This window comes from Ciconia boyciana, chromosome 16 (genome assembly GCF_034638445.1).
Source record: "Ciconia boyciana chromosome 16, ASM3463844v1, whole genome shotgun sequence".
NCBI lineage: Eukaryota > Metazoa > Chordata > Aves > Ciconiiformes > Ciconiidae > Ciconia > Ciconia boyciana.
This window is the reverse complement of record NC_132949.1, coordinates 1,367,243-1,389,971: the sequence shown is the minus strand read 5'-3', so window position 1 is coordinate 1,389,971 and position 22,729 is coordinate 1,367,243. Positions and strand designations below refer to the sequence as shown.

At 52.5% G+C, this 22,729-nt stretch overlaps 1 protein-coding gene across 4 annotated transcripts in view; it reads left to right on the top strand.

Annotated features, from left to right (window-relative positions):
- Positions 1–955: 955 nt before the first annotated feature.
- The window catches only part of SLC38A10 (solute carrier family 38 member 10), a 38,673-nt gene continuing 16,899 nt past the window's right edge, over positions 956–22,729 (top strand). For 3 of the 4 annotated variants that reach the window (XM_072881165.1, XM_072881164.1, XM_072881163.1), the window contains exons 1-10: positions 956–1,197; positions 2,543–2,660; positions 6,133–6,178; positions 8,137–8,230; positions 9,470–9,613; positions 11,382–11,506; positions 14,840–14,942; positions 15,752–15,934; positions 17,898–18,009; positions 18,205–18,311. In XM_072881165.1, the coding sequence (XP_072737266.1) occupies positions 1,096–1,197; positions 2,543–2,660; positions 6,133–6,178; positions 8,137–8,230; positions 9,470–9,613; positions 11,382–11,506; positions 14,840–14,942; positions 15,752–15,934; positions 17,898–18,009; positions 18,205–18,311 (1,134 nt within the window). In that variant the 5' untranslated portion in view covers positions 956–1,095. The remainder of the gene's footprint in view (positions 1,198–2,542; positions 2,661–6,132; positions 6,179–8,136; positions 8,231–9,469; positions 9,614–11,381; positions 11,507–14,839; positions 14,943–15,751; positions 15,935–17,897; positions 18,010–18,204; positions 18,312–22,729) is intronic. The other variant, XM_072881166.1, reaches the window with a different exon arrangement.

The window sequence follows — 22,729 nt, the reverse complement described above, 5'->3', positions numbered from 1 at the left end:
GGGGGAGATGCCTGCGGCGGGCAGGGAGCCCCTGGACGCTGGGTGAGCGGCTACCGTGGCCGTGCAGGTGCCCGATGGAGCTTGGCACCCATGGCCTGTGGCCACGGCACGGGGCCCAGGGTGCAGCACCCATAGCTGGTTGTCTGCACACCATGAGGCCCCTGGGGAGAGGAACCTTGGGGTGCTCGGACCCTCTGAGAACAGGCTGCCGGGGGGACCCCGCTGCGGACAGACAGACCCACGGCCACGCTGGAGTCGGGGACCCCTCCGGCCAGGACGGGGAGCAGAGCCGCTGCGTGCGTTGCACGTGCACAGCTGAACGCATGCCCAGATGTGCACCCAGGGCTCCGCGCACCCGGGCGGGTGCCACCGCTTTTGCAAGGGTTGCACGTGTTTACAGCGTGGCTCACGCGGTGCTACAGCCTGGAGAGGTTCGGTGGGCGCCGGCGGGGGTTCGGCCGGGCAGACACCCACGAGAGCACGGTGTGGGCAAGGGGCCTCGGCCCGCTGCAGGGCCCGGGGCCGTGGCGTGCAACAACCCACTGCCGTGAAGCTGCTGATCCCGTGGGATGCGTCTGCATGCGTGTGCATGCATGCAGGTGCAGGCACCTGCGCGGGTACATGCGTGTGCGTGCATGTGCATGCCTCTGCATGTACGTGCCTGTGTGCATGCATGTGCGTGCCTCTACACGCGTGCGTGTGCATGCATCTGCACGTATGTGCATGCGTGCGCGGCCGTGCGTGTGTGCCCGGCTCTCGGGGGTGCCCCCCGCTTTGGGGACACCCCGCTTCCACTCCCGCCCCAGCTCTCCCAGGAGCAGCGGGCACGGTCCTCCAAGGCGACAGGAGTAGCCCGCTCGGCGCCGCTCTGCCCCGCCGCGTCTCGCTGCCCGGCCCCCCGACTTCCCGGAAGCGCCAGCGGAGCAGCGGAACCCGGAAGTGCCGCTGTGGCCGGTGCCGGGGCCGGCGGCGGGGGCGGGTCGGGGCGGGTCCGGTCCCGCCATGGCGGGCACGGGCGGCTGAGGAGTCAGCTGGGGGCTCGGGCGGCGGCTGCGAGCCAGACCCGGCGCCGCGGGGACGCCCCCGCCGCGGGCCATGGCGGCGGCAGCGGCGGGCTCCAACTGGGGCCTGATCATGAACGTGGTGAACAGCATCGTGGGGGTGAGCGTGCTCACCGTGCCCTTCTGCTTCCGGCAGGTGAGCGCTCCGCCGGCCCCCGGGCCGCCCTCCCCGCCGCCGGCCCCCCCCCCCCCCCCCCCCCGCTGGGGGCCCTTCTCCCGGGGCGGCGGGGCCGGCCGCTTGGGCCCCCTCGCCGCCGTCCCGGCAGAGGCTGGCGGGGCCGGGTCCCCGCGGGTGTGGCCGAACGGAGCGGGTGGGGAGGGGGGTCCCGCCCGTGTCCCCGCCGCGCTGGGGCCGGGGAGAGGCGGCGGGAGGGTCGGGGGAGGCGGCGGGGCCCGGGGCTGGTCCCCCCCGCGGGGTGCGGGGCCGGGAGCTGGGTCTGCCGGTCTGCGCTCCCGGCGGCTCGAAGCCCCGACGGGCTCCTTGGCGCGGCGTCCGCGGTGTCCGAGGCTGCCCGGCCTCGGGCGAGGGCCGGGGAGGGCACTCGGAGGCCGCATCTGCACCGCGGTGCGAATTCGGAGAGTGGTTCAGCGTTCTGTGGTGGTTGGTAGAGGATGGGCAGCGGAGGAAGCGCTGGAGACTGAGATCGGACGTCTTTTGTACCAAGCTACACGTTTTTCTTTGTCGTGAGGTCTCCAAGTAATCACTTCTGCCTTTTTTGTGAGTAGAAGGGAAAAAAATTTGAAGGATTAACTGCGTGATAAACGCGGGTCAGCTTGGAGGCGTTTGCAAACCGGCTGTCGAGTCCTTGTGCTGAGCTGTGGCCCCGCTCCCCCTCTCCAGGAGCTGCCACCGTCCCTACGGCCACACCAGGTTTAAATACAGCAGGAAAAAGGGCAGCCGTGGTTAAGATCTGGCATCGCTTCTGCCTGTTTAAAGTCACCTGCTTTAAAAAGTCACAAAAGCGTCCGGGGGTTAACGTCACCCGCTGCAAACGCGTGAACCAGCGAGGCAGGACAGCGCTGGTAGCGAACGTGGTAATCAGTTTACGCTATCAAATAGTTCTTATTAAATAAGTTTACAACAGGGTTTGCACTCGGGGTTAGGAGTGGTCTGTCTTTGCTCCATGTGAACCCGCTGAGAGCTGCGGAGAGCGCTGGGGGATGCACGGGGGGAGCCGTGGAAGTTCTGCTCCACAAATGGCTCCCAGTTCACTCTTCGGTGCTTAAATTGGTGCAACTGGAAGCTGTGGGAAACAGGCGGCTGCTCCGTGTCGTCCTTGGGCTGCGGAGAGAGTAAAATTGAGCTCGTACGTCATGTTTCTCCCGGCTGCTCTGAAGTCGAGGGAACTCTCTTAACGGGCAAAATGCGGCAGGAAATACGCAAGGGAGCCTAAAGGTGGTAAGGGACGGCAATAAGGCTGTGCGGAACGACTGACTTTCCATCTTGCGCTTGTCTTTTCCCCCTTCTTCTCCCGTTTCAGTGTGGCATTGTCCTGGGAGCTCTGCTGCTGATTTTCTGTTCTTGGATGACTCATCAATCCTGCATGTTCCTGGTGAAATCGGCCAATCTCAGCAAGCGCAGGACCTACCCCGGCCTCGGTGAGAATTTTCAGCTCTAAGGCTTGGGTTTTTTTTAACTGCGGTTTTACTTTGACCTCTTAATTTACAACTTTCATACTGATATTGTTGGAATAGCAAATGGTTTCTTGATGTAGTTTTCAATTTGCGTTTTTGTTCCTCTGTCAGTCTCTTCCTCCCTGCCCCATGTCCCCAGGGGAACGCGAGGGTTTAATTCTGCTCTTGACAGTGAAGTTAATAGGCGCAGAATTGTTTTGACTCTGCGGGGCAGGGGAGGAGATGCAGCACTGACTGATCAAAACCCAAGTTTTCGGGAGCTGGCGTAGCGGGTGTCTGGTGTAAATTACTGGTCTCGGCACGAAAGCCGCGAGCTTCCCCACCCAGTGTGCTGCCGAGGACATCGGGTTCTGCCAGCGGAGAGCCTGGCATGGAGCTCGGGCTGCCTGGATCCGAGCTGTGTGCGCGTTTATGGCAGAGCAGAGAGGAAACAGCGCGCAAGGTTCCAAGTGGCCAAGAAAATAAAAACATCTGCAAGATTCATGTGTGGGTTTTTGGCAGAGCTTGCCAGCCCTCTTCCTCGGAGCTCGTCGCCTCTGCGCTGGCGCCAGGGTTGGCCTCCGCCTGTGACCTCTCTTCTGATTCTGACCGACTTGGGGGGCAGGAGGAGGTGGTCGGGTTCCAGTCCTCTCTGTTGGCATGTGAAACGACAAGAAAAGTAATCTTTTACTCGGTTTCCCTTATTTCTCTGGGGGAGGAGAGAGCTGGCTGGCATTGCCATTGGTAAAAGAGCTAAAGAAACGCACGGCTCGCTTGCTGACCATGTCGCTGACAGATGGGTTTCCTCCATCCTCAGAGCGCCCGAGATGCTGCTGCCGGGCTGCACGTCTTGGCCTCTGCCAAGTTCTATCTGCTAGAAAGGGAAAAGATCAAGAAGTTCTGTGGTCTTGGAGGTTGTGCCTGTGATGCTGGGGGGAAGGGGGAGCCCCCAGGTAGCGTCCGACTTGGCCCCACTGCTCCCAGCCCAGCTGCCTGAGTTGCCTCTCCCTGCCCCCTTACAACACGTCTTTGTGTGCCGCTTCCCCGAAGTACAGAGAGTCCCCTCCACCTTGGAGCGTCTCCCAGGAAGAAGGGATCCTCCGCACTTTCTGAAGCCAAGGGGCTCAAATACACAGAGGGCCAGTAATGCTTCTAAACTTCCTGGCACGCAAACGCTGGCGCTGAAAGAAATGCCTCTGCCCTGGGAGAGGTGCCACCGGGAGGGACAGCCCTGAGAGGAAAGGCAGCGCTCCTATAATGCATCCTAATGGATCAAGGTTGAGCAGCTCCACACAGACAGCCTTTGTCACCGTGGGCTTGTGCCCTGGTACATCTGCGAGAGATCCTGGCAGCCCCTGCAGCTGATTCTGTGGGAGACTTTGGCAGTGCTGAAAGACGTAAGAAAGTTTTGCAAATTAACTTCAGTCAGCCAGTCCCTTCCGGAGGAACACTGAGAGCAATCGTTACAGCCACAAAAGAGCCAGGGTCGTAACAGGCTGCTATCTAGCCCAGACGTCTTCGCTTGGCAGTGCTCTGTGCCTGCAGGGGTTATTCAAAATATTTTGCTCTTCACCGCTGTTCTCCTGCACTGCGTGGAAGGGAAGGGCCTTAGGCAGATGTGTGGACAAGAAGGGAAGCGGGATGCAGTCCCCAGACAGACTTTGACCAGGAGATGAGTTAATGCCTCCCCTTACAGCTGCTGAAAGTGGCCTGGGTCTTTCCTGGCTACTTGTGCTGGGTACCGACCCCGTCAGCAGCACGCTGCACCCCGGGAGGCAGCTCGGCTCCGCTCCCTGCAGAGAAAAGTGCTGAAACACGGGTTGCCCGTTCTAGTAACCACACTTGGTTTAAAAGGGCTTCTCTAATTACTGAGCAGATTCAGCTCTGCTCAGCTTGTTAGGCATCTAGAGGTCCCGTTCCAAAGATGCTTGGCTGTCCTATTTATTTTACAGTCATCATCTCCTTCCTCCTTGAGAAGATAAAGGATCCAGTTTTTCCAGTGTCCCCACATCTGACCTAACGTTTGAAGGCTTGTTCTCGTTAGAACATCACTTCAGAACAGCCAAGGAGACTGATTGTTTCTCAGCATCTCTGGCCTCTGTTATCTGGAGGCACCTACCCTTCTGAGTGATGTAAAGCAGGAGCTCGCAGGAGCAGTGCAGCGCGGCAGCCCTTCTGGAGCTTGGCTCCCTAATGACCTCGTCTCCGGGAGGGATGTTTTCCTCTTGCTGGTTCCTCTCTCTCTCATCCCTGGCCCTTTGGCTGTGTGACTGAACCCCCCAAGGGCTGTTGCCTTTTCCCCTTACCGTCGCGAGCTCCCAGAGGAGGTGAGGGCTGGAGCCCGAAGCGGTGCGGCCGCTCTCTGCACGCGGGCAGCACGCCTGGTGGTGGCTGTTCCACCCGGTCTGTCACCGAGCCATCGGCTATTTTCGGTGCTACCCCACATAACAGCTCTGGTTTATTTTTCTGCTGTGGGTCTCCTGCCAAGCTTTTTTCTCATTCTGTGGGAGAACATCTTGTTTCCTTAATTTTTAGCTCAAGCAGAGTCCAAAGAAATCGGAGTTTGTAAGTTAATATTTAAAATAGCAGAAGATGCTTCCAGAAGCGGATAAAGTTTGTTTTCTGGTGGCCTCCAGGAATGTGTGCTGTACCTTGAGAGAAGACAAAGGGGAGTCCAGGGTGGTGGTTTTCATGTTGGACCTCTGCATTTAAAGACTGACAGAATTGGGCAATGTGGTCTGTGCTTGGAACTGGAGGTCTCAATTCTCATTCTACCCAGTAAGATCTAAAAATACAAGCGGAGTTTTCTTGGCATTTGCTTTTTAAGAAAAAACACAATGATTTAAAGACTACTGATCATTTTTTGCTACAAGCTACAACCCAAGTATGGGAGGGGAAAGAAAACGTCTCTTGGCAGCAGCCCTTTGGTGTGGGTTGTGAGTACTGGGTATTCTGGGTATGGGATTGAACGTTCTGGGCACCATCTCAGATCTCCCATCCAGCAACGTCAGGCGGTTCAGTTATAGTGGGAAGATAAAAATAAAAATGAGAGTTTGATTGGAATTTTGCACTGCAGTAACTTTTTGCCACACAGCATCTTATACATGCATATTTTCTCTTCCGCGCTGACTTTCTTTTAATGGTTGCCATGTGTGACTGCTACTTCACACCACTTTTTTATTTAAACAGGAAAAAAAAAAAAGAACCTGCTTTCTATCTTTTCCTCATCTTTGTTCCCGTCTTATGTGGTTTTCAGTTTGCAGAGGGCATGTCTGAAAAAGAAAACGGGAGGGCGGGCGAGGGAAACAGCCCCAAAACACAACACCGGTGGGTTCCTGCTGCACTGCCCTTTGTCGCTATTACTGTTTAATGTCGAACTCATGTGTGTGCCGCATTCTGGACCTTTCTTTGAATAACTAAATCTTTTTTTTTTCTTTTCCCCCCCTCTCTATGCCAGCATTTCATGCCTATGGAAAAGCAGGAAAAATGTTGGTGGAAACAAGGTAATCTGCTACTTATTTAAGGCTTGAATAGTTTGTTTTTCTTTAATGAAAAATACTGCTCTGGAGCCTCCTGTGGCCTTGCTGCGCTCTCGTTTCTTACCCTCCTGCCTTCTCTGATCCCAGAAGTCTTCCTTGCCACCTAGAACTTGAACAAGAGCGTAAGTGAGATCCCCTAAGCACAGCTCGCAGGTGTCGCCTTCAGCATGTCCCAGCCGTTCCTGAGTGGAGACAGGAACGCTTTCCAGATAGTGGGAGCACAGAAGTTGGGGAATGAACTCATCTCCCGCTCTGCTGTGTGTGCTATGAAATCATGGGCATGTCACTTGTGGATGTTTTCCAGGGGTGAAATCTCTGCCAAGATTGCCGTGAGTAAGTGGGAGGGAGAGCGTTCAGTACCTCGGATCCACCCTTTAGCTGCTCTGGTCCTGCCCGCTCCTCACAGTGGGTGCTGCTTTCCTCCGCCAGATGCCAGGCGTTAGGCGATGCCTTGTGGGGGAAGTCCTGTCTCCATTTCAGGTTCCTCAGATGACCCCAGTCCAAGTAGAAGCTCCCCCGCAGGTCTCGTTCAGCAGTCGTGATGGGCGATGGGACGTCGTTACAGCACTGCTTTTTCCAGCAGAGATTCGTTGGTGGAGGCGTTTTGAGCCCAGGCCAGTCAGTGGCCTCTTCCCAGCTGCAAACTGCTGCAGAGCACTAAAAATACACAGAATATTTCTCAGATGTTACTTGCCCGTGCAAGCAATTGCTGTAATTGCCACAGGGATGTTATATAATTGGAACTGGGAGGGAAAGTGGTCCATGCAATCATGAATGGGAGGAGAAGCAGTTCGTAAGACAATCTTTTCATTAAAGTGTGGTCCATTTTGTGGAAAGAAGTCTGAGAGCCGATTTGGTATCGAGACTTTCATGGTAGGCCCCTGCTGCGGGGCGTGGGGCTGAGAGAACCTCTTGCTGATTCTTTTTAAGTGTTTTTCCGAGAAATAAAGGAGTTCTTGCCATCTCCAAGGTCTGTTTTTTTCTGTGGCTCCAAACAGCAGTTAAACCCATGCAAGGGTTGTTACCAGAACGGCATCTCTAGCCAAGATGTTAGGTGTAAATGTGAGGTGGATGGAAGTTCCCTGGTTTTTATTTTACTAGGGTTGTATGCGGAACTGGTGGCCTGCCCTTCACGAGCCTGGGATAAAAGCGTGGTCCTCCCCTCTAGCACCAGTAGTGATGCACAGCCTGCTCATACGGCTGTGAGGGCGAGCTCGCAGCCCGCTGTATCCCTGTGGACAGAAAAACCTACTTTATTATTGGTTGCTAAACGTGTTTTTCAGTGTGGGTTCAGCAAAACCTGGGGCTCGTCTCCACCATGAAAGTCCAGAAGGTTGTGTTAGAGGGTGGATGTAGGCTGAAGCAAGGCATGCTGAGGCTGCTCTGCCTCTGAACGCAAGCAAGTGGCTGCACAAGATTTTAAGTCACTTTAAATGTACAATTTTAGCTGTTTCTGTTTAACTCTTCTGGACGTTCCTTGGTAAACGGCAGGTGCAGTAGGATCCAAAGCAATCTTCAGCTGTTGCAGTTGTGTGCAGGGTGTAGCCCTTGAGACCTTCTCGGTGCTAAACCTTTCTCTTAATCCTTCACCAGCGGCTGCAGCGTATGTAGGATGTCTCTCGCTCCCAGCATATGAACTGTAGCCCTGCTCCACGCAGGGCATGTAGCGGTGTTCTCACTGCTCACGTGTCATCGGTGGGGACCCCATCGCTGCTGGCTCAGTTACGGCAGTCCCAGGCGGTGTCTCCAGGTGTCTCTAAGGTAGCCTTAGCATTAACAAAGCCTCATCCTCTCGTGAGGGCTGCAGAGCACAGATCCGCTGGGAACGGGGCTGCTGACACACACCTGCCCAGGAGCAGGAGCTGCGTTCCAGGGTTCCTGCTCCAGCCTCCTAACCTGTGTGTGTTTTGTTGTTTTTGCAGCATGATTGGGCTGATGCTGGGAACTTGCATTGCTTTCTATGTTGTCATTGGTGATTTGGGGTCCAACTTCTTTGCCCGGCTGCTTGGATTTCAGGTAAATAAATCCTCACTGGATCACATCCACAATGCAGACAGTGATCCCAATTCTTCTTGCATCGAGCCGTGCGTGCCTTAGATACAGCAAAGAGCGTCCTGCCTTAGTTGAGCGCTCAGCAGCCCACGAGGCGTTGTGGGGTCATCTCGTGGTGAGCTTTAATGGCACGCCTTGTGCACGGAGCATTTAGCTCTATGAAGTCTTGGAAGCCCCGACATATGGCGAACAATCAGATGTGTAAAACCTCCAATAAGGCACTTCCAACAAAGGAATTCTTTTTAACTTGGTCTCTATTAATTCTGGAGCAGATTCCTGGAGGAGATGATGCTTCCTGTCTTAATTCCTGTCCCTAACGGGTAGTGACAGACAGTTCCTCTGTCCCAGCTCTCACCCCCTTGCAGCCCTCTAGTTCAAGGAGGATTTTTGTCCTGTCCCTTGCTGTTTTGGTGGCCAAAGTTACTGTGCGCCTGCCTCCTCTTTAAAATAAAATAAGCTGTGTGACCAGCCCGGGGTTGGCTCAAGACGTGTGGTGGCGAGGTGCTCGCTGAGGTGCTCCTCGTGGGCAGGAGGCTCTTGCTGCTTTTCCTGGAGAGCTGTGAGCAGCCACACTCGGAGCTGGCGCGAGGGCCGTGCGGGGAAGCAAAATGGACATGTGGAAGGATTCTTGGCGGGGCTGTTGTCTGCTGCGCCTGATGCTGCTAGGCTGCGATTAAGGGACTGTGAAGTTAAAAAGATGCGTTGTGGCTGCAGCCAAATTAGGTATTAAATATTTCCAAGCATTTCAGAGTGTTCAGCTATAATAAATAGCAATGTGAGACTTTGATTAATTTTCTGGATCAGAATTTTCAAGACTTCAATCTCTTGTTTCCCAAGTAAGTTTAGTTTTTATTTAATTGCATGAAAATACTTAAGTAGTTTCTGCTGGAATAGCATTTAAACACCCCCACCCCCCCCCACCCCCAATACTTCCACTTCAGGATGGACCTGTCACGCACTGTGTAGAGCAACAGTGGCACCCAGTGACTGTATAAGCTAATCACAGACCTAGCCAAAGAAATGGCAAGCTTTCAGCATCAAATCTTTAAATACGTACAGAAGCAGAATTTAACATTTGAAATCGATCCTGGCTTTATGTTCTTTCTCACTCTGGAAAAATTAACCGCATCGGGGTTTGCTAATTTGGTGGGATGTTTTGAGTATCCTTCGTGCTCCAGTTCTTTATGCAGGTCCCTTTTCCAGGTGTCGGGCAGTTTCCGGATAGTCCTGCTCTTTGCCGTCTCCCTGTGCATTGTACTTCCATTGAGCCTCCAGAGGAACATGATGGCCTCCATACAGTCATTCAGTGCCATGGCTCTGATCTTTTACACGGTGTTCATGTTTGTGGTGAGTATCGACGCTGGGAATGCTGTTTTCCTGTTGTTTTAACACAGATGTTCCCGCTGGGACAGCCTGCAGGTGCAAGCTTCAAGTTTAAAATATCCTTCCTGATAATTAGTGCTGCTAGTGCCGGGCATGATGAGTGATCTGGCTGCCCATGCTCTTGAGCTGGTGGAGGTGGGGAGGTACAGGCTGTAGAAACTGGCCAGTGGGTCTGTAAGCTATTAGAAATGTTAGGGCCTGTGGTGGCACAAATAATAATAAACCACAAATCGAGTTGTGGTTTATTCTGCTTCTTGGTGTCTTATAATATAGGGCTCTGAACTTTAAATCAAAGGATGGAAGATGTGGGGAAGAGTGCCTGGAAGCAGAAGGACTTTCATCATGTGTTACTGTTTTGCCTTGAAAACCTTGATGCTTCTGATCTGTAGGGGGAAGGCAGTTCTTGTTAAGAACCCAAGCGTGTACTTTGCATGCTTTTTTGCAGCTGATGGTTAATGTCTTTCAGGCTGTAAGTAGTTTTATTTGTTGGACACCAGCACTTCTATTTCTTGAGCATCGAAAGCTTTGTAAAGTCTTAAGTGTGGTATGTGGTATATATTTGTTCTTAGACATTTCTAGAAAAGTTTTTCTTTACTGAGGTGAATGGATTCTTGACCATTTAGATTAAGTAGGGTAAGCTGAGAGTTACCTAAAGCTGGCCCTGTTTGGCTTGGCCGAGCCCCATTGTATAGCACCATTTACTGAGAGGTGGAGACTTTCACTTGCTTTTTAATGACTTCAAGTTTCACCTCACGGATGCTCATGTGGTTTGTTCGGATGCTCATGTGGTTTGCTCGTGGAGCCCCAGCCCTGTCTCCCACATTTCAGGACTGGAAGAGCTGAAACAAAAGGAAGAAAAGGGAGGTGTGGAAATTCTTTCCACTTAACTTTTTTTAGTAGGTTGTGCTGGGTCACACTTCTGAGCTTGCCTTTGTAAGGAGGCTGGAAACTGTAAATGAGTGTTTTACAAAACTGCCGTGTTCCAGGAGTTGTGCCTTTAAGAAAACCACAACATTTCATGAGAGTTGGCTGCACTAAAACATAATCTCTGGGGATTAGAAAACCCCCATTCAGGCGATATTATAAACAGGCATTCAGACATATTTACCTTCTGTTTCCTGTGCAACCCAATGCCTGCCAGTTTCCCCGTCAATGGCAAAAGCGCTCCCCTGGCCTCGTCTGGGTGCCTCGCTCCCCCTGTTTTCATGAAGTTTATCCTTGTCTTTGGTGAACTGGTGGTGTTAAATGGCTCTGGAGTAGCAGCGTGCAGGTGGGCTCCTGTTTTAGGAACCTTTGTCTCTCTCCACTGAACAGGATTCTCCAGGACAAATGTTGCTTCCCGTTTGGATTTAAAAGGGTCTTTAAAAAAGTGCAAAAGAAATTGCTGGGAACAATAATTCTCCCTGTTAAATGTGTCAGTGGAAATTATTCCACCCTGGTGTGTGTTATGATGTCCGATGGCATCAAACAAAGCGGGAATGTCATAGGTCTTTTAAAATACACCCCGGGATCCTTGGTGGCAAGGGGCCTATGGAGGTTGCTGGGAGCTTTAATAAAGTGTGCGGGCGGGGAGCTGGGGAATTTGACTAACAGAGGTCGGGCCGTGGTAGGCAGCATAAGCTGTTGCTCTCAGAGCTGCCGCACGCTGCCTTTCAGCCCAGCACTGGCATTACTGCTGCCATGAAGTTGTTTTGGGTTGGATCTTAACTCCTTTCCTTTCTCTTGGCTGCAGATTGTCCTGTCGTCCTTCAAGCACGGCCTCTTCAGTGGGCAGTGGCTGCAGCGAGTTAGTTACACTCGTTGGGAGGGCATTTTTCGCTGCATCCCCATCTTTGGCATGTCTTTTGCCTGTCAGTCGTAAGTACCTGCCATTCCCACTTCTGGCAGTTGTGGTGCGCAATGAGTTTTTGTGAGGGCAGAGGGTCATGAGGATCTGCAAGGGATAGATACCATCTGGTTTCCTATTTTATTTTAATCAAAATATTTTACAGCCCACTGAAGTACAGCATCTCATTCAGTTGTGACCCTTTTGTTACCTAGATAGAGGAGGGAGTTATATTTCACTTGGGAGTTATTGTACTTGTGCAACACAAGGTGATTTGGGCCAAACAGATCCTCAGTGTAATGCACGTTGCTTCTGGTACAGCTGCAGAAGTGATGAATTTCCCCTGTTTCTTGAAGGGAATGATTTAGTACCAGGAGAGGCAGCGGGGCTGCGTCGCCTAATGGCCGCAGGGCCCCCTGCAGGGTAGCGTACACTCGCAGCTCCTCTCTGCTTCCCTGAATTTCTTTGGGAGACTCAGAAGATCACAAAGTCGTTGACTTTGGAGAGTTGTTCGTGCATTTCCAGTTACCTGCTTTTAATGAGGGTTTCCACTGGCACGTGGAAAGACGTGATGGCAGACCAGGCTATTTTCACGTTTCTAGCAGCATTACCTTCTGCACCAAAATGGCAAGTGAGCAATACGTGCCTGGCCAGAATAGTAACAGACTTTAAATAGAAGTGTAAATCCAAATGTGGACGCGGAAAAGACCATCCTCATTTGGAAGGCTGGCAGAGTCGGGCTTTCCCCGCTGTAGTTCTAGCAAATGGGTAACATGCCAACAGTAAATGAATGTGACAGATAAAATTTGTTCAGACTGCTGTGTTTACACCCACACGCAAGATCCAAATCATCATTTTCCACTTATCGGCTCTCTTGGCAGCTCGGTTCCTACCCGAACACGCTCCAGTCTTGCTGTTTAATGTCTCCATTACAACTGGTGAAGGGAGTTGTAGTCTTTTACAGCTTTACCTTGTTAACATTTTAGAGTTTTTAAATTGCAATTTTTTTTTCTTATGGTAGCCACACAGTACGCAGCACAATTTTTCCAGGAGTTGGAAATGCAGGGAAATCGTTTGGTCTGGACCAGTGTGCACGTACCTAAATATAGGCTCCATTACAGCACTTACGTGGCAAGCCGAACCGAAAGCTATGCGTTTTTTTCCAAGCATTGGGGCAACATGCTGTCTCCAGCCCAGGCAACCTTTATAAGCATGTTATTCTCAGCTAGGCTGGTTTAATTTTGCTAACCCCTGAATCACCTTTTAAAAAAATAAATAATTCTAACATAAAGCAGAAATCCTTTTCCTTCAGCACGTAAATGCAGCATACAGTAAGGACAAATAAATGCACTATTATTCTAGCTTGAAAAACTTGACGCTGCTTTACTTCTGAGTTCAATGTCCTTCGCTCTCTAAAAGCTATCCTGTTGTTGCTGAAGTTGCAAAGTAGGTCGCTCCTCTACAGTTACGTAGCGTGGAAATTTGCTGTGGAGCTGAGAGCTGGGAGTGCGAGGACTCCAGGCTTACCTCTGCTGTAGCCTCCTTGCGTGACCTTGGTCAAGTCACTGAACCCTCTCATTAAAGAGGAGTCAGTAGCGCCTTCCAGGAGAAAACTTCTAATTTCTGGAGGTGGCTATTCTGGTGCAGATGGATGCAAAAATGCTGAATTCACAGGGATAATAAAAGTCAGGGTGTTGTTCACTGCCTCTGTGAGGATCCGTTCCCTGCAGGCTGAGTTAGTCCTGTGCTCAGAGAGCCTGTACCAGGTGGTCCCTACAGCGAAGGTGAAGAACAGACACTCTGAGGTAGCTCTGGCCATCTCTGAAGCACGGCTGCTTTCTCCGAGGCGGCTCTTAATGCTTGTGCTGACTTGCCTGCTCTCTGCTCAGGAGGAACCATCTGCTTGTGCCCTCTTTGAGGTGCGGTGTAACAGATAACACGGGGAAGGATCCCTGATCCTTCGCTGGCCTTCAGTGCAGTCATTTTGCTGAAAAATAAATGCTGGGCACGTCAGGACATGCTGCCTGTTGCATGCTTCTTGTCCTCTTGCTCTGCCTTGAGAGGTGGTGATGGTCAGGAGGGCCCAGCAGCGTGTCGTGGGGGCTTGAGGGACGCTGTGCTGGTCCTCCAAACCCAAGTTGACCAAACGAGTGCCGTTAGGTGATCGCAGGAGGCCTGGGTGCAGCTGGACTTTGCCTGGCACTTTCCCCCATGTCACTGCTGTTGCTCCTGCACTGACACGAACCTGGCCTGGCTGTGCCGTCCCACACACTGCAGAGCCTCTCTGCTTCTCTCCTTTCTTCTCCTTCCTGGGCCTGGATGTTTGGCTGGCCCGCTTTCCCCTCCTGGGGCTGAAGTCTGGGACGTAGTTGGTTAATCTAGCGGAGGCCGCTGCGTTGAGGGCAGGGAGGAATCTGAAATGGAGAGACTCCTGGGGAAGCTGGTCTCCTCGCTCCCTGCCGGTAAATGGCTGTCACGGTGCTGCATTCACAGACCCCGTGTGTCTCGCGGGTTCCTGCGAGCCGACGTGCTCAGCTTCCTTTGTGCAGAACCGTTTGACGTTAAGGGATTAAGGGTTAAGGACTTTTCTGCTTGGCCTCAGCTTGACACACTTTCTGTTAATGGCTTTGTGCCCACTGGAGCTGGGGATACCCCCTTCCCATCTAACTGGATGCTCTCCCGTGAACTTCTCGTGAGAGTTCCTTCAGTAACATGAAGCCAGGATGTAGCCACTTGAATTAACGTAACAAGAGGTTAATGAGTTGCTAAAATATGCACCTGATGTCAAAAAGTACATTCCACATGCTTTCCAGGTCTGTAAATACCCCAAATCCCGTGTAATTGGTGCTCCCAGCTTCCTATGAACTGAGCTTTAGCAGCAGCGCTGAAATATGACAGGCGCTGCATTTAGTTTTGTTTATTTAACTTTTCTTTTAGACAGTGTGATGCTCTAACCTTCTTCCTGCTTTTACTCTGTAAACACTGCATTGCTTTAATTATCAGCATAGAGAGCTCCAAGAACAATAATCTCCAATGCGCTGCCTGGCCTGGTGCCACTGGTGTTTCACTGGAACAAACGGTCATTCATTTTGCAACACTTTTGAACCAAAATGTTTACATCACACGTTTAGCTCCACGTGGTGGGGTGGGGAGAGCAGGAATATTTTTGCAACACTTAAAGTTATGAGTGTTCTGAAATCTCTTGGCATTAGCAATATAAATTGTGGAATAGCAGCGAGTGTTTATGCTCCATAGGGGGAAGGTGTCAGGGATTCTTTGCTGCTGGGCTGAGGCAGGAACATGCTGGAGTTGGGTTTTTCTCTCTCTGCAGAAGGTTTCCTTAAATAATTTACCCTTTTCTACAGTCAGGTCTTGCCTACCTATGATAGCTTGGATGAGCCGTCTGTTAAAATCATGAGCTCCATATTTGCTTCTTCCCTAAACGTGGTCACCACCTTTTACATTACGGTAAGAAACTTCCCCTTCTCTTTCCTTGCCAGGAGTCACGCAACGGGGATGATGATTTATCTTCAGTTGGGGCTGGTTTCTGCTTATCTATATTTATTCTGAAAGATAAGTCATTTTGCTGAAAGCAAAATTAGATGGGAGATGATGAACCGAACATTGCAGGAGGCATTTGGAGAGTCCAAATTTTCAGAGTGGCACATTTCCGCGGGCAGAGGCAGAGTGGAGACCCAGCTCTTCCGTGTGCATCAGCCTGCTGTCTGCCTTCCAGGGCCCAGCCTGGAGCTGGAGATGCTCCCCAGAGTTTAGGAGAGCTTCTTTCAGCCTGTTGCAATTGGAAAGATGTGAAGGATGTTATGCCTCATAAGGCACCAGTTAATAAAACCGAGTTAATAATTCCTGAGAAGAGCCTGCCCCTGTGAGCTAGGCTGCTGCGGGGAATCGTTACGGCCCCTCCTTCATCAGAGGGGGCCGGTCCATGGGCCTGGCAGCAAGCAGGGCGTCGCTGCCCTGTGTCATGGGCAGTGGCAGCGTTCCCTCGCTGCAACGTCCTCCATGAAAGCCCCCTGTATTTAGGCAGAAACTCTGCTTTTAGGAAGGTCCCACTATTCGTTAACTGCCTGTCTCAGCTTTTGGGGGTGCTGCAGCTAGGGCTGCTGGCAGGTTGCCTGGGGAGGTGGCCCCACGCTCCCTCCTTGTCTGGCTGGCCCTAACTCACGGGAGGTTGCTGACCTCCACCTGTTTGTAAAGAGCAGATATGAAAGTGTTTTGGAGTCCAACCCCATCCGCTCACCTCCCCTCCTGCCGGACAGGTGGGCTTCTTTGGCTACGTGAGTTACACTGAAGCCATTGCTGGGAACGTCCTAATGAACTTCCCTTCCAACCTTGTGACGGAGATGATTCGAGTGGGATTCATGATGTCAGTAGCTGTGGGGTTTCCGATGATGATTCTCCCGTGCAGACAGGCGCTGAACACCCTTCTCTTTGAGCAGCAGGTAAGATCCTCTTGTGTGGCCAGGAGCAGCTGACTGCCTTGGTGTGCACCTTTGAAACTTGCTTTTTGAAGGGCTACTGTGACTCTTTGGCTTCTGCTGCTGGCTGCCAACCTAGGCTACAAACGTGCCTTGGTTCTGTGAGACTCCGTTGACAACTGCATATTTCTGACCTGTGGTAGGTACTCGCTGTCCAGAGGGACAAACCCTCAACTGACAGTGAAATTGTGCGTGCCTGGTGTGTGGTAACGGTGCAGCAGGAGGCCCGTGGCAGTCTGTAAATCCTGCTCTGCAGAACGGTTAATCTCTGGTACTTTGAGGTTCTTGTCCTCTCTGCGGAGGAATTTCATGGGCAGAAGTGCTGGAGTTGCGAGCCTGAAGCCTGCTATTGCTCTGCTGCGCCCCAAGTCCCATGGCTGCTACCTCCCTTCTCCGCTGGGGATTTCGGCTCTCGCGCAGAAGTGTTACACAGTTCAGAGCCGGGGTGGTTCTCCCTCTCAGGAAGAGGGAGAAATGTGCTTTTGGAAACAGAGGAGCCTCCTTATTTCCTGCTGCTCCAGCTGGCATCCTTTTGCTAGCCAACTCGGTCTTGCTTTGCATTTAGCTCAAGCTTCTGTTCCTGGCCTCAGAGCCCAGCCCAGCCTCATTTCTTCTTGCTTCTGTGCGTGCCTGCTCATTTCTGCTCTTTTATTATTATTCTCATCCTTGCACCTTTGTCAGTAGCCCCCTGAGCAGCCTTCTCCCCTCCGGGTTCAGATGTCCCCTTCCTCCAGTGCCTCCCCTGGCTGTTTGGTGCCGGTCTGGTGCAGAAGCGTGCGGTGGAATACAGCCCTCTCCCACACGTTCACCTTTCCCAGGGTCAGATCTTCAGACAGCCTTTGTGACTATAGTTGGTCTGTCTGATTTAGACTGTAAGTCCCTTGTGGCAGTAGCGTGTTCTCCTCTGTGTATTGTACAGCACTAAGCATGCCGATGGTATTCAGTAAATAACAGTAAGAGATTGTGGGAATGTTCTGAGGCCTTTGTGTATCTGCATAAATAGAAACCTCTTAGAGCAGGAAATAAAACTTGAGCAATTTATAGCTCTAAATCCTGCCACTTCTGCCTGTGAGAAGCCCCCGGCTCTTTTCTCACATTGGGAGGGCCTGGGGATGGGGGAAGACCATCGGTGAAAGCCAGTGGGTGCAGAGGAGTAAGCTCTGGAAACGTTTGGGAAGGACTTGGTTCTCACCTGGGCTCTGCTCGTTGCTCTTTGGGCTCTGAACCTGTCACTTTGCTTTCTTCTCCCATCTGTGCGGCCAGGAGAGCAGGGACCCGCTGGTTCTCCAGGGCGTGTGGGTTCGCTGGGTCCTCTGCCTTCCGCACCTCCTGCTCGGAGGGTGGGGATGGGATGGGAAGTGGAAGGCATCTGGAAACCCTCCAGTGTCAGCAGCTCCCCAGCAGCACCGATCATCCTCTCTGCCATCCAGCCAGGGTGTCTTCCGTCACGTCGGAGGGGCTGGTACACGTGTTGTAACGAGGTGGGAATAGCCCTGCTCCCGGAGGTGTTAGGGGACACCTTGCCGTAGCAAAACCAGAGCTCTTCCCCCTGTGACCGTTCCCCCTCCTGCCTTCTGAGCTGTGCCTCTTTCTCATGCCCTTGGCCTTGGGGCTGCTCGCTGAGGCTGGGCGGCTGCAGCACTGGCACAGGGATTCGGATACAGCTGTACGGTTCACATTTGGGGCAGGATGGAAACAGCAGCTTTGGCTCCGTGCCCCCCTCACTCTTGTTTTGAAGGTTCAAATGCTGTCGCATATTAAAACTGCTCAACCGCATCTAACTGCCCCCCCTAGCATTCACCTCTGTAGAGACCATAGCGTGGAGGTGACGAAGCTGCTGGAGCCTGCTGGGGTAATGGCTTAGGAATTGTGTGGGTGTGATGCGGGGGCTAAACTCATTCTCCCCCTCCTGCCCTTTCTCTTCCAGCAAAAAGACGGCACCTTCGCTGCTGGGGGTTATATGCCCCCACTTCGGTTCAAAGCCCTGACGCTGGCTGTTGTGTTTGGAACCATGGTAGGAGGCATCATGATCCCAAATGGTGAGTGAGGAGTTGGGGGCAAGGGCTGGTTGCTTGTCTATTTTCTCTGGTCTCTTTTATTTGCTTTTCTGGGTGGGATGGCCAGGCCCGCTGGGCTCGTGCCCCAGCCTGCCCGGGGGCTCAGACAGCTGCCATGTGCTGCTGCTCTGGCTGTCCTGGAAGGGGACTTTGCTGACTTTTCTTCTTCTTTGCCAGTGGAAACAGTCCTGGGCCTGACAGGTGCTACGATGGGAAGCCTCATTTGTTTTATCTGCCCAGCTCTTATTTACAAGAAGATCCACAAGAATGCACTTTGTTCACAGGTCAGTGCTGATGCTGCTTGACATCCCCCTAAGCCCTCCGCGGAGCCTGGGAATGTAGTTAATTTGGCTGCAGCAGAGAAACCGCTCGGCACCTCCTCCAGCCTCCCCCTCCAGTCTGCCCAGTACAGGTGGGAGCTGTTCTGGTCGGCTGCTCTGAGCAGCATCGCTTATGGGCATGCAGGCAGCAGCAGAGGAGGTGCTGGCCCCGTGCATGACCTGCCCTGTGCTGGAACACCAGGTCTTTTAGTCCCTCCAGCAGCAAGTGAAGCATTCATTTGGTGCATAAAATGCTGCTTCCAGTCCGCCTTCTGGTGGGCTTTAGGTTCTGTATCCGCAGAATAGGAAATCCAGGCAGCCTATAAAACCTTCACGGGCCTTACATCCCAACCTGCCTGGGCTGGGTAAAATAAACACGGCTTCTCAGCGATGCGGTTCTTGCTGCTGACCCTCAGCTTTCTGGTTTCAACCAAAATAATAATAAAAAGGAACACACACATAGAGGTGTTGCTTCAGGAATTGATTTTTAAAAAATTGGGGTCGTTCAGAGGCTGTTAGAAGTTTAGCTTTTCCTTTTGCTCCAGTTCGAATTGGCCTCCTTGGGGACTGAAATAAAGTGGCTCTTTGCTGGGCTTGATCTCTCTGATTCTGCAAATACTGTTGCTTTTGTGGGGCTGAAATTAACATCTTTTGTTTTTTTCTAACAATAACTTAATCCACTGCCTTTTAGCAGGCCTCTGCCCCAGCACTACCAGTCACGACAGCGCTGGGCTGGGAATAAGGTTTTCGGCAAACTGCAGAGTCAGCAGGGGGAGAGCACGACATTTTTGTGGGTCCTACAGAACTAATGGCTTTTTCTGTGTTTAATGACTTGTGGGTTTGCAAACGTACATGAAGTTTTTAAGCAGGGCATATTTTTTTCTTTCCCCATGCTTTCTCTGACACAAGGAAATAGTCCAACTTTCCAGCTTTCACTCTGAATTCTGACACTTTGGTCCTAACTTCTTTGACTGAAACCCCAAGCAGGAGTCTGAATGCCAGCCTGGATTTTTCAGGGAAACAAAGAGCACTTTCAAGAATTGCTTTCTATTCTGGCTGAGCCAAAACGTTTCTCTGCAGTGCCTTGAAACTGCACTTAGGATGTGCTGAGCTCTTAGACTGGCTGCCCAGAGGCGACTGTCTGCTGCCCGGGGTTGAACACTGGGGCCCTCACAATGCTTGACCTGAAACGCTGGTCACAAGGCTGGTGAAGATGTTTGTCCTGCAGAAATCCCCACAAAGGAATAAGGGCTTATCTATAGCATCAGCCCCCAGGTTACCCTGGCATTTCAAGGGGCTGGTAGCAAGCTGTCTAGCCTTCTCTTGAATGATCCATCGCCTGTCAAGTTTGCATACTTGCTTTGACCGATGCTCTGAAGTGCTGCGGCAAGGGCACACCTGCCTTCAGAAACGCGCTAGGCTGCAGAGCACCTCCCCGCCTCCACTCCAGAGCTGAATTCTGGGCCCACCCTCTCCTTGTTCCTCCAGGTCTTCTGCAAAGACTCATTTATTCTTTCCCTGAAGCTCCGTCTTTGGTCTCCTCCTTCATTCCTGCTTTCTTTGATCAGGCGCTCCACTCCATCAAAATATGCTCCTGTGAAAAGTGGCAGTCAAGGGGGAGAAGGAGCCAGCCCTGGGCATAGCTGTCCCTCCCTGCTTTTCCCTGTCTAAACAATGGACGTGTATGTTCCCTCTCCCTCCATCATCCTTCGATTTCTTCCAAAGCAGCAGGCCTTCTCAACTCCGGCCCTTATGCTTGCCTGAATTATCTTGGCTCTTGCGGTGCTGCTGCTTTTATTGGGAACTGGCTGCTTTTATTGGGCCACCCCTGGCATCCAGCGACGTTCTGTGTCGGGCAACTTATGGGAGTGGCGAGGTAGGAAGTTTAGATTTACCGAGCTGGGAAGATGGTGCAAGCTGAGGCTACGAAACAGGGGAGTTGCATTAAAAGTGGTGAAGAGGGTTCCAGGGGAAGGAATATGAGCAGTCCCAGATGTTTGCTGGCCAGCAAAAAGCATGGGCAGCTTCTGCCAGCGAGTTATTAATTATCGCAGCCGCTGGTCAGCGGGCCGGGGCTGGGGACGGCAGCTTGGGCTGGGCTGCGGGGAGGCTTGGTTGAAAGGCTTGCTGTGTTGGAAAGATGATCAGGTAACAGAGCAGTTAAAAAGCTTGAAGTCAGGCGCGCAGAGCTGTGAGTGAACTGGGGAGAGTGTTCCCTTTCTTGTGGTTAAGCATTAAGCGCGTTCCTGTAAAGGTGCGGGTCTGTGTCCTGCTGCCCTCCGGGAGCCTTGAGCCGGGGAACGGAGTGAGGTTTGGCAGAGTGCTGCTGAAGGTCGCGTTAAGGTCTGTAAACAGAGTATTTAACTTCTAACAGGAAGGTGTTGGCTTCCCAGTGTTGACACAAGCCTGTCCGAGAGGCCCCTCCTAGGGAGGCCGGAGTTGCTGTTGTCCCAGTTGGGGAAGAGGAGCTGCAGAGAGGCTGCTCGAGGTCAGGAAATAACCCCATGGTCTCGCTCCTGTGCGGATGGAAAAGAGATTCCCCTCTGCCCTCCCCTGGTAGCGCAGCGGCCAGCACACCTTCACGGCAGGCGTTTGCGCTCAGTGCAGCCCTTCAAACACAGCATCTCCGTCGCAGCGCAGCGGAGGAACCCGGCAGTGACCGGGGCTCTGCATTCCTTCGCCGTGACTCTGTCCCTCCAAACGCTCGGTGTCCAAAACAGCACAGTTTGGAGGATGTCGTCACTCCACACAAATGCAGTTTTTTTTGCTTCCTGCTGATGGCTCAGGCGTGGTTAGAGGAGACGGCCTGCGCTAACGACACTTCTGTACAAAGTTCGAGTTATCTTCTGGGAGGAAGGACGGCCGAGGGAAAGCAACCAGCAGAGGAAACGGCCACGTAAACTTCCTCTCCTGAATTCCCGTCCGTGCTCAGAGCGCTCCTCTCGGGAGACAGGCCCTTGCCTTGCTGACCTGCCTGTTGGAGGAGGCTGCAGCCAGAGGGGTTTGCACGTCCTCTTGCCCTGTCCACGTTGAGAGGTGCTTCTGGAGAAGGGTCTCTGCTCTGAGCCGCTTTGCTTTTCAGAGGTGTGGGGAAGATCCCTCCTGTGGGACCAGGCACTGGTTTATAACTGCTCTGCAGTGTTGCCCCTCTCCTTGCTCCAGGTTCTCGGCTCTTCAGCTGAGTGCTTCGGGGGTAGGTGGCTCCTCTGCCTGTGTTTGGTTTCTCAAGCCACCGGGTCCTTGCACCCCATGTTCCTCTTCCATCCATTGCCAGGTTATCCTTGGTGGTCCCTTGAGTACAAACTGCCTGGTTTTCCATGTCACAAGTATCTCCGTGGAATTAAGCCACATTGTGGACCTCTTTGTTCTGGTCTTCAGTTGCTGACGGGGTAGGTGAGGAGGAGGTGTGCTGACAGGGGAGCTGAAGGTGAGGGATGGCTGCTGGTTCATGGACAGCCCAGCCTGTCTTTGCCACATGTGCCCGTACCCGCTGCTCTGGGAAGCTCACAGATGAACTCCAAATGTTAAACAATCAAAGGGGTTTGAATCTAAGGCATTCAAGCCCATGGTTCCCCACTAAGATAAGAAACAACAAAAATCCTTTTAAAACATTTTAAAACATGTTTTCAGCTGTTTCCTACAGTTCCCTTCTCTCCCACGTTGCTCCTAGTTCCTGTAGCACCAGAATAGATCCTCTTTGTGGAAACGCTCTTCCTCTCCGCTGTTGTTTCTGGAAGACGCCAGAACGGCCTTCCAGTCGCAAAGTGCATTTCTGCGGGGCTGTAGATTGTGTGAGGGGAGGAAGTGGATGAGCTCCGAGCTGAGGGCAGCAGTGGCAGGGACCTGCTGACTCTGCTTTTGGCCTGAGCAGGATGGCAGGATATCTGCTCTTTGTGCACCCACACAGCAAGGCAGGGAGCAGATTTTACTTCTGTTTCCTTTGCAACGTCTCTAAGGTCTGGCCTCTGCTCCCTGGCCACGCTGCTCGTCCCTTGTCCAGAGCTGCTTCACGTCCCGCCAACCTTTTCCTTCTGAAGGCGTCTGTCTGTCTGCAGGGGTGTGCTGAGGACGGGGTCTCCTGGGCTCGAGGCTCTGACCGCCCTGGCCCGCGTTTCTGGGTGATCTTCCTCAGCACGAGGAAGGAGAGGAAAATGTTAGCTGGCACCCTCCCTGGAGGTGCCAACATTTTAACTTCTCCTTTCAATTTTACCTCTCCCCTTTATTTTCAGTTTTCTCCCACCGGCAGCTCCCAGTTGTAGCAGTGGTTCCCTGTAGCCATTCCTGGTTTTTCTCACACTCAGTAGCATCCTTTTGTTGTGCTTTTTGTGAATTGGGATGTAAATGCTGCAGGGTAAGGGTTCTGGGGGAAGAGGATGAGTCCT